This window comes from Esox lucius, chromosome 5 (assembly GCF_011004845.1).
Source record: "Esox lucius isolate fEsoLuc1 chromosome 5, fEsoLuc1.pri, whole genome shotgun sequence".
Lineage (NCBI taxonomy): Eukaryota > Metazoa > Chordata > Actinopteri > Esociformes > Esocidae > Esox > Esox lucius.
This window is the reverse complement of record NC_047573.1, coordinates 16,581,875-16,593,250: the sequence shown is the minus strand read 5'-3', so window position 1 is coordinate 16,593,250 and position 11,376 is coordinate 16,581,875. Positions and strand designations below refer to the sequence as shown.

General features: G+C 41.5%; 1 protein-coding gene across 4 annotated transcripts in view; it reads left to right on the top strand.

The window, feature by feature from the left end:
- Positions 1 to 1,844: 1,844 nt before the first annotated feature.
- wu:fj29h11 overlaps positions 1,845 to 11,376 on the top strand; it is a 35,712-nt gene continuing 26,180 nt past the window's right edge. The window contains exons 1-9 of one of the 4 annotated variants that reach the window (XR_004575758.1): positions 1,845 to 2,055; positions 2,709 to 2,842; positions 3,124 to 3,314; positions 3,715 to 4,065; positions 6,741 to 7,321; positions 7,537 to 7,720; positions 8,089 to 8,567; positions 9,194 to 9,322; positions 10,636 to 10,833. Coding sequence is in view for 3 of the 4 variants with exons in the window: in XM_029119944.2 (XP_028975777.2) it covers positions 2,715 to 2,842; positions 3,124 to 3,314; positions 3,715 to 4,065; positions 6,741 to 7,321; positions 7,537 to 7,720; positions 8,089 to 8,567; positions 9,194 to 9,322; positions 10,636 to 10,833 (2,241 nt within the window). In the remaining variant the exon portion in view is untranslated. Of the gene's footprint in view, positions 2,056 to 2,708; positions 2,843 to 3,123; positions 3,315 to 3,714; positions 4,066 to 5,091; positions 5,230 to 6,156; positions 6,302 to 6,740; positions 7,322 to 7,536; positions 7,721 to 8,088; positions 8,568 to 9,193; positions 9,323 to 10,635; positions 10,834 to 11,376 lie in introns of those variants that run through there. The other 3 variants (XM_029119944.2, XM_029119945.2, XM_029119946.2) reach the window with 3 other exon arrangements.

Genomic DNA, 11,376 nt, shown 5'->3' with positions numbered 1-11,376 from the left:
AAATCCATTTTGCTCATAGAGTAGCAGAAGATAAGAGTGACATAGGCCTAATAAAAGAAAAACATTACGTTTTTATTAAAAACTACAGGACTACAAAAAACCTGATAAGAAATTGCATGATGTTCTATTTAATCATCTTTATTAGCATCTAACATTTTAGAGATTGAATAGACAAGACCAAAATAAAATGCTCATAGGCTATAGCTACTGACTAACTACAAACCAAAATAAAGAGCTGTCTGACTATTTTTGATCGTGTGACCATTGATTTATCTATTTTATTCAGTGAGCCTTGTTTGTAGCCTATAGGCCTAAATATTAATTTGATTACATTTCTGATATTTTAAAACCCAACGCGGCACAAACAAAACTTTTACCGGCACAAACCAGCACAAACGAACGAGATTATTTTGGGTGAATTTGGAGAATGTGGGGGAGGCTGGTTGACCTCAGATTGACCTAAAAATATTATTTTAATATCTAAAATACCGAAGCAGCACAAACGAAACTTTTTACAGCACAAACCAGCACAAACGTACCACAAACGAACGAGACTATTTTGGGTGAATTTGGAGCATGTGGGGGGGCTGGTGACGTCATCATCTATAATTCAATGTCGAATATTTTAAAACACAAAGCAGCACAAACGAAACTTTTACCGGCACAAACCAGCACAAACGAAGCACAAACGATCGAGACTATTTTGGGTGAATTTGGAGAATGGGGGGGGGGGGGGCTGGTTGACCTCAGATTAAACCTAAAAATATTATGTTAATATCTAAAAAACGGAAGCAGCACAAACGAAACTTTTTACAGCACAAACCAGCACAAACAGAGCACAAACGAACGAGCATAGTTTGATGACGTTTTGCGTTGGTGGGGGGGCCAACTTCACGCAGGTACTGATTGCTGGTTTGGACAGTCAGTGTTATGTTTGTAATTTTTTGAGTATAATTTAAGTGACTGTTAAGGAGGTGTCATAACATTATAATTGACTCACTAAGTAGCATAACCCAAACATTATAACATGTAAATGCCCCTTCTGATACCAACATGTGTTTATACAGTGGTTTCTTAAAACTTTGCCCTGCAACTCGTGCACATTCATGAGAGTACACAAACGTGAACACATTTACAGCCATGAAAACCCTTGCTGTGTACATCATTTTTTTTTTAAAGCCTGTGATTACTATAGCAGCTGTTGCTGATGAATCTTGTCAGTTCATACATTTGCCCCGTCAACTTCAATAGGAGTGTTACTTCTCGAGTATGTACAGTATGGCTCATTATACGGCTGGTCGAATGGAAATCACGACTAGTCTAATTAGCCTACGGTAGATTTACGCAAACAAAATAGGATATAGACGCACGTCTCCGTCATTTATATAGGTCCATAGATTAGCCTACTAAAATGTATTTTATATCGAAATGGTATAAACGTAGGCATGCTGTTTATAACAGGAAAATAATGTAAAACAACTAACAGCGTAAGTCTTTTGGGGTACTGTCCCCGCTTTGCACACAGCATCGGATTGATTTCGGTCAATTCTTGGAAATATTGCTCTCGGTTTTTTTTGGTGATGGGTTAACGCACTCACAAACACACGCAGTTGTATTAACACCTGTTAGTAAAACAGTAATGACTGTGCTTTTTAGTGTGGAGATCAAATCCATGAATTGCCCTGGTTAAGCGGATGGTACAGTGAGGTTTCAGATTATTATTTTTTGTATAATAGCATTAGGCCTACACGTGATAAATGTTTGCTTCAACGCATTACGTAAATTCAATGATTTATTTAACTATCTTTCCACTAGGGGGCGACACAACATATTTTACCAAACAATGTTTCTTACCATAGATATACATATATGATGTAATCTAGTTAGCAGCCGGTTTAAGGTAGCTAGGGACTTGAGAGATGTTTTGTCAGTAGTAACAAGGAAAATGCACTCTCCTGATTGTAATCGCGGTCAATTTGTTTAAAAGAAATTATTGCAATGTTTATATTCAAGATGAGCTAGACGTGCAGAAAACCAAGCAACAGCTGTATTCAGGTAAGTTGGCTAGGTGGCTAATGTTAGCTGCTTTTCTTTTGGAGTCTTCGCGGGCTAACAGTTGCTAGCAAGGCAACTATTTAGTTAGTGAAAAACGCAAAAACGTCAGTTAAAAATGTCTAGATAATACGGCATTGTGAGCTAAATAATTAGAATGGAAAAACATAGCTGGCCAGCGAAGCTACCTATCTTGCAAACCCCAATCTGGGGGCAGCCAGCCAAGCGTCAACACCACGTCACTTAGCACGTGGGCACTTGTTTATTGTTGGAACTGACTAGTTACTTTTCCTCAACCTTCAAGCGATTCTTGACTGGTTTTGCTTTATCATACTGTATTCTTAAGTGATTTATTATACTGTATTCTGAAAGTATTACTTCCTTTATGGGAATTAAGACATTATGCAAAGTTGCATGGTTTCATTCAATGCATACATTTTTGTTGTGTTTTTTTTCTTCCAAATAGCCTTTCCCTAACTAATAATGTGACAAAGTGTAGGTCTTGACAGCTCACAGAAACGTCAGAACAGGGAACCAAGGCAACCCAAAGTACATACTGGTCCTTTGGAGATCAACATAATAGTGACTCCACAATATGCCTATTTGTGTTTACTTGATGCCAGTCGAGTGGCTGTAATCATTCTTCTTGAAAGCAGGCAAATATGGAGGAAACCAAGGACGAGCTGGTGCATCTTTGTATGAACCATCCTGAGGGTCTCTCCATATTCAAGATTCACAATCTTTACCTGAAGGCCTACAACAAGCCTCTAGATCTGGGGGGCTCCAACAGGCAAGAATATGTTTTAATATAAACCAGAGATCAGCAGCTATGGTCATTGGCATGCACTAACAGATGTTTTTTATTCCAGCTCAGCTCTAATACATCAATAGCGTAGTTATTGTTTCTTGGTTCTGAATTGAGAAGTGTTGAATCAGTGTTAGAGTTGAAATGGAATGAAAGACTGTATGCTGGCCCTAGTACTAAGGAATCCATACTCTACGCAAATTATTTCCTGTAGGGATCAATGAAGTACAGTACCACATTTCTAACACTATATTTTTTCATCTTAGGTTGTTGGCACTAGAGACATTGTTGAAGACCATGCCTGACCAGCTTTGCTTCTCGTCTACTAGTGGTCTAACTGTATGGCCTGTCGTGTCTGGTCTACAGACAACTACATATTGTTCATCTTCGTCATCATTAGCTTCGTCAGAAGCATCAGAAGCAGCAGCTCTTGGGTGCTCACCTCAGACCAGTGAAGGTAAGGAGTTTACTCATTGATCTGTAGAGTGGCAACGGTATACCTAATCCACGGTACAGTACCTTTTTGGTACTTATTCATCATTATACCCCTTTAATAGGCATTCGACACAGCGTAGAAGTGTTTATTTGTATTTCATGTGCAAATCGTCAAGAGCACCCCGGCCCGTACAGTACGATTATGAATACGTATACTGTTACAGCCCTGCCGATCTGTGTTTGAGCGGATATGTGAAAATGTGCTTACTACTGCACCGCTTTCATATATCCGTCTTGTCATGGCTTTTGTTTACATGTGCATAAGCAGGAAGGACATACTGTACATATAGACCGACTGTATAGTAAAAACAAGAGGACTTTGGTTTTGTCTGATGTGTTGAATTATTATTTTTTTGCTTCAGCTGTGCGCCTGAACCAGCTGAAAGGAGAGGTGTTACGCATGCTCAGCTCTGCCCCTGGTGGTCTGGAGGTGCCTAAGTTGCGTACCACCTACAAACAGATGTACGGCAGGCAGCTGAAACTAGGAGAATATGGTCTGGCAGGCCTACAGGAGTTGTTTGCTGCCCTGGGGGACCAGGTGTGTGTGGAGAGACTGAACAAGATGAACGTGGTCAGGTTAAGCATTCCTGGGGACCAGAAGGAATTCACACAGACACAGCTGTGGCCTGTACAGGAGACAAAGCAGGAGGGAGTACAAATAGAAGACAAGAATGTCAACACAAGCTTATCAGGAGCTCTGCCCAGGAAGACAGGTGAGGCAGTATGTGGTTAGTTGGGAGCACCGGACACAGTGGCCTGTGTTACAATCCTAAAGTGGAAGACTCCTCAGTCGTCTCTAACATGTAACTAGACTTACTTTTTGGGAACAGTCCCAACACTTGTTAGAATGTTTCCAAAAGAAACGAAAACATTTGTGAACTCGCGTTTTCCTGTTTACTGTTGATAAAACCATGGCAAAGCACAACTGAACCAGAAACTATTCATTTGCAATAAGAAACACAGTTTGAGCTGATTGCAAGCAACCCTGCTTCAAGTTGGGTTGGGTAGGTTTTTAGCAGTTTTATAACATTTATCTGTATTGTGCATAATCAGCAATTTGTCAGGGGATTGCTTTAATCTAGGAAAACATGCTGACAGAGAAATAAACAAGAATGTACTACTTTGCCAATTCCTACCAGTGAAAGGACCAAAAGCTTGGACAACTTTCTTTGTCGAGACATCTTTTTAGGCGACTTTGACTGAAACATGGCCATAATGCTGTTGATTTTCTTTTCAGCTGTATGATCTAAAAAGTCCTGTCTTATAGAAACCCCCTCTGATGTCAAAAAACTACAGGCTGGTATCCCTTCTATCTTTCCTTTCCAAGACACTGGAGCACACTGTCTCCACCCAACCTCAAAACATGGCACTCCACTGAGACTGCTCTCCTCTGTTTAACAGGAGCCATTCACACTGCCCAAGCTTACTCTCTCCTCTGTTCTTATCCTCATTGATCCATCCGCTGCCTTCAACACTGTGATTGTGGCATCTTAGGCTCTGCTCACTCTTGGATTGCTTGCTACCTGGCAGACTGCTCCTACCATGTGACTTGGAGAGGACTGGTGTCTGCTTTGCAGCTTTTTACTACTGGTGATCCCTAAGGCCCGGTTGTTGACTCTCTCCTCTTATCTCTATAAACCATGTCTCTTGGCTCAGTTATATCCTCACATGGTCCTTCCTGTCACTGCTATGCAGATGACACTCAGCTTTTTTTGTCCTTCTCCCCTTTTGATACCCAGGTGGCAACCTGCACGTCTGTGTGCCTGGCCAACTTCTCCCTTGGGATGTCGGCCCATCACCTCAAGCTTAACCTTGACAAGACTAAGCTGCTCTTCTTTCGTGGGAAGACCTGTCTACTCCTGGACATGTCCATCAAGGTGGATTACTTTAAAAAAAACATCTGAAAACTGACTTTTGCCGATAACTAATTAATTAATTCAAAGGCACTTACTGCTAAACTGTGTGGTTGTATTCACCTGGATTTTTTTTTTTAGAATGTATGTACTTTAAATTGTTCTGGATAAGATCGTCATTAAACTAGCTAAACGTAAATGTGAAGTATGAACTAAATCAGTTATACAGAGGAAAGTAAACTGTTTTGTGTTTGTGTCAGGTGTGTCAAATGGCAACCTCCAGTTTAAAGCAAAGGGTCAAATTATTTTGATCAGGATGCTGTTATTATAAAATAATAATTATTGTGATATTTCATCATTCAGTTCACTTTCAAAACATCAGCATTAGTGCACAGCCTAAAGTTGATGTTATTAAAACCGGCATTATATTGGACTACCCAAATAGTTTCAAATCACTGACATTTGCAACTAAAATGTTCCTCACACCTAGTCTGTGCCAGCATGGTCACATGACTTCCTTGACAACCGGTCAGTTGAGATCAGCTGTAAGATACCAAGAAACTGAAACACAAGGCCTTGCTGGTTCCCTCCCTCCTCTCACTCCACTCCACTCCTCCTCATGACTCATGTCATCCCTGTCTCTTGTTTTCTGTTTCTCTGTTGCTGAGTCACATTATGTCCTCCCTAAACACAAACCCCACACAGCCACTCTGGTAAACAGTTCAGTGTTAGTAAGTCATTCAATTTCTTTCAATATTCAGTATGTCATTAATGTTCTCTGTGATTGGTGGTTGGCCTATGTATATATAGGCCCTAATCTAACTGTTCCTACCTCACCCAGATTGGGACACACTACAGTGTTTCTGATTCCTTTTTCTGTGTCCTGTGCAACAAATTACTCAGTTCCCAGCAAGTCAGTATTTACTTTCAGTTTCCTTTTCTCCTTGAAAGCACTGTGATTGGTGGTTGGAACCGGGCAGGGGGAGGGGTATAAAGGAAGAGTGAGATGTACAGGGAACCATTTCAGCTTTAATCAAAGTTCAGACAAATGTTCCGTCTGACTGTAGCCTTCATCGACATTCAAAACAAACATTTGGTAAGGTGAAATGTTCCCTCTTTATTCGTCTTCATTAATTTCATTACCTCTGTTTGCTTATCGTGTTTGTAAATGTTTGTAGTTTCATGCGATTGATGGTTGATATTAATGTCTCTGATATTCTGGGTTCTTGTGCATGTTTTGGACCTGTTAACTAATCTACTGGGAACTTGCTATTATATACAGTTGATTACTTGTTGTTACATTACACACTTCATCCTGACTGATTTGTTTATTTTTGTGGTCTCAGATAAAAACATGTATTATGTTCCATTCAGTTTGTTTGCACTTATACTAAACTATTTTCCCTTATTGTGTGTGTGTCTGCATGTATGTATGCACGTGTGTGCATGCATGTCGTGTGTGTGTGCGCGTGTTTTGTGTGTGCGCACGTGTGTTTGTGTGTGTGTGTGTGTGTGTATATGTGTGTGTGCACTAGCAATGTCTGAGACTAAGAACATCCAGAGGAAAATCATAGACCTGGTGGAGCAGCACCCAGAAGGGATTCCCCTGAAGAAGCTGACAGTCTTCTACAGCCAGAAGTATCACCAAAACCTCACTCTGTCCTCGCTGGGATTCAGCTCCACAAACAGCCTGGTGGCCTCTCTGGGGAAGGAGCTCTTTGTGGACCAGGACCTGGTCTTTCACAGGGCCCATAAGGAAGCTGCTGGAGCTGCATCAAAGGCAGCAGACGAGGCAAAAAAAAAGCCTCAAACTCGACCTGGGAAGGACCCACCATTGAGACCCCTTCCCCCGAAAGCCGGAGTGCTGAAAACACTACCTTCGTCCACTGCCAAAATAAGCTTTGGTTTCAGCTTTGATTCCGGGTCTGAACCCATACAGTCATCCCAAGCTTCTAACTATGGGCCTCCCCCAAGCTCTGGGTCATTCCTTGAGACGTCCTGTCCCTCTACACCCCCATCTGCTGTCCCACGTTCCTCCCCTCTCCTCTCGTTCTCCAGAACAGTGAACCAGACAGAAGAGTTGACTGAGGAAGAGCTGCTAGACCGAGTTAGACAAGTAGGATATTCGTTTTTTTTTTAAGTTTTATCTATTTGGTCATATGGCTGGAAAGTGAATACCCTTGGTAAAATTGCCCGGTCTCTAAATGAGCTTAAATAATCAAGTATTTCTTAAAGATATACTGTTCTTGAATATCTTTAATTTATTTTATTTTAATGTAAAGTGTATTTTATTGAGTGGATGTTTAATTCTAGTTGGGATTTTGGATGTAGGTGATAAAGGTTTACCCCCCTGCTGCCATGACGATTGCCCAGCTTCAGAATGGATACTTCCTGCAGTTTGGCAGCCCTCTTCCTCTCCACCAGTACAAGTCTTTGTATAACAACTTTGAGAAACAACCGGCAAAGTCCTGTTCACCTGCAGGCCCGAGAGAGTCCGGAGCAGAGAAACCAACAGGTAGATTGTCATAACTCATTAATGAGCAGCTGCTGTGCTGGCTGGTTTAACCTTATGTTTAATGTATGTTGTTGTCAGTTGTTTAAAATGACACAGGTAAAGTAAGAGCCAGCTTAAGAGAGATAAAGAAATAGAGAGATAAATAAGCGATAAAGACAGTAAGACGGGTCTCTCTCTTTATATTTCTCTGTATATATCTCTATGGCTCTTTCTGTCTATCTCTTTTTCTATTTCTTGCTCTTTGTCTTTAAATCTATTTCTTTACCTGTTTTTTCCAACTCATTATCTGTCTCTCTCCTTCTGTCTTTTTATTTCTCTCTATCACTTTGTTGCTGTCTTACTGTTTGTGGCCTTTATGTCGCTCTCAGGCACACCAAAGAGGGCAGAGAGTAGGGAGGAAAAATCTCTTCCTTCCACACCCTTGAACAACGGATACCTGCCGAATTGGATTGACTCTAAAACAGAGTTCCCCCTGTTATTAACACCCTCCCAGCCCTCTGTCAAGCCCCAAAGCTTCCTGCCTGGTACCTCTGTGTGGGACTCTGACTTCCCAGCACCTAAAGAGGAAACAAGACTGAACAGAGCCCAAGAGCGGAAGCCGCTCAATGCGGGACAGAGGGAAGGAAACATCCCTGTCTTTAGAGAGGCCTACTGTGCGCAGCTCAGGGAGGTGCATGGAGCTAACATACGGGCTGTGGAGGCACAGGCTAATGAAGGGGAGGAGGAGGAGGATGGAATGACGAGAAGAAGGAGGAAGAAAGCTCTGGATCCTGAGGTGGTGAACAGTCTGGTGGAGGACGTCATTCGAGACATTGCAACTGAGGGAGATCTTGTCACCAGAGAGAAGGTAACAAGGCATATCAGCTTTATGAGTGGCTCCATCTAGTGGGCACTTTGGGACATTCAGACTTTTTCTGCTTTTCAACATCACTGGGAACAAACTATGTGCATTCGGTCCAGTGTCCTAGATTTGTGCATATTTCTTTACACTAAATGCTATCAGATAAATACCTAAAATGGGGTAAAATAAACCCTGAGTAAATAAGCACCAAAGAAATGTGAGACAAATGCAACACTAGGTCTCACGAGGTCCTGATGCAGGAAAGCATCCCCAAACCAATACCAACTCCATGCTGGACAGTTGGTATTAGGTTCTTCCTGTGAAATGCAGTGTTTCTGCCAGATATGAGAGAGTCCATGTCCCACGTTCACTTTTGATTCATCTGTCCATAGTCCTGAACGCACGAGGATCGTCCATGTGCAATAAATTTTGACCCCTGACGATTGCATGTCTCATTACCAGCACACCAATCAAAGGAAACAAGCACCAAACTGATATTATACAGAAATTCAATGTGTTAATTTGGGACAAATCCCTTCATGGTGCTTTTCCCTTCATTTGGTCCCTTTCCAACTTGCCTTTTGTTGTGTTGTCTAAGGGATTTGAACCCTTTCTCTTTGTGCGTTGCCCAGGTGATCTCCCGGGTGTGCAGGCTGATGCAGGTCCCGTCTCTGGAGGCAGGCAGGATAGACCTCCGCTGGCAGATACCAGCTCTAAAGGAGCTGCAACGCACCCTACGGGAGGTCAACATGTTCATAGAGGTCAGGACGCAGACACTCACCCACACGCCAAGCCTCCCTCATTATCTTTTTGACCGTTTTTTATAAATGTGCTTCGTGAGTCGTCTACGACCTCGGGAGGTAACTAATACATTGTGTGTGGTTTTTTTTTATGACCATTCCAAGTAATAAGTAGATAATAGGCCTATAAGTGGGTAATAAAAGTCATAGATGCTACTTGTGGTGGAAGTGAACTTAATAAGAAACGGTCAGTTTAACAGAATGATTAATGGTGTCTAGCGAAATATTCAAACTTGGCGTGATGTTTATGCCTGACAAAATGATCTTAACGAGATGCAATTTTCTGACGAGGTAGTATGTTCCAATCAGTCCCAATACTGGCATACTAGCTTGCTATATACAAAACAGTATGTATCACCATCATCCGCGAAGTACGTACTTGTAATACGTAGTAGGTAGTATGCGATTTGAGATTTAGCCAAAGCTTTCGATTTCCTCATAGTTCACATAGCGTAGTGGTTAGCTATTTAACTGTTTTGGTATGGACGGCCATCTACAGTAATCTTTGTACAAAAGCACACTTTAGTTCCGAGAAAAACATTTCTGTTGTCCACATCATTTCAGCAAAATGGTTTGGAAAAAAGTGGCATTTGGAGATTATGTGGAGGTCGATTGACAATCAAGCCCTGTGGTCTCGTGGGATTATCTCTGTCCTTGTTTTGACCCCGGATTCGATTCTCCTCTCAGATGTTCCAGTTTTTGTCTCTCAGAAATATTTATCCACTTGATGCTTTTCAGCCGTCCCACAACAATATATATCCACTCTGTAATACCATGAATCTCATATGTTAAAAAGAGTCATTGTATTACGTGACCTTTTATTTTTTTATTGCTTTAAACGAACCAGCCATGGTGTGATTGGAGTCATTGTCTTCATTATAGGTACTGCATAGCTATTAGCTAGCATCTACAATAATATTTGTACAAGGGTACACTTTGGTTCCATTAATAAACGTTCTGTTGCCCACTTATTTCAGCAAAAATGTAATGGCTGAGCTAAAAGTTGCATTCCCGTGGTTTAAATAGTTTAATGATTAAAGACACAGTCTGCCACATAGGAAACCGCAGATCTAAACCAGCCAGGGACTACAACACTCATCCTTTCTAATCGCGGGCCGGCTGAACTAGGCTTGTCTGGTTCCTTTTCTGAATTCTTTTAAATATTATTTTTTCCAGAATACTCTTTTGTCACACACAAATAAACAAGCAAATCACCTGCAATAAGCTTTTCAAAGTGAATAATGTGATCATCAACTGGTGTGTTTTCCCATCAGTCTGCAGAGGCTGTGACCGCGATGTGTACTCTGTATGAGCTGGGTCAGAACCTGGCTGGTTTGAAGGACAGGAAGCGCTTTGAGGAGCTAAACCTGGGACCGCTGTGTAAACTACCACTCGTCCACCGCATGTTCAAGATAGACAGCAACACCAAGGACGAGGACATTCATCAGATCGAGACTGTTGACATACTGAGGGTACGAGGCACATTCGCCAGATAGACACTGTTGACATCCTGATGCTTAGAGAGACCTTCAAAGTGGATAGATCATTGATTTACTGACAGATAGAGAGACCTTCACAGTGGATAGATCATTGATTTACTGACAGATAGAGAGACCTTCACAGTGGATAGATCATTGATTTACTGACAGATAGAGAGACCTTCACAGTGGATAGATTGTTGATTTACTGACAGATAGAGAGACCTTCACATTGAATAGATCGTTGATTTACTGAGGGATAGAGAGACCTTCACAGTGGATAGATCATTGATTTACTGACAGATAGAGAGACCTTCACATTGGATAGATCATTGATTTACTGAGGGATAGAGAGACCTTCACATTGGATAGATCATTGATTTACTGAGGGATAGAGAGACCTTCACAGTGGATAGATCATTGATTTACTGACAGATAGAGAGACCTTCACAGTGGATAGATCATTGATTTACTGACAGATAGAGAGACCTTCACAGTGGATAGATCATTGATTTACTGACAGATAGAGAGACCTTC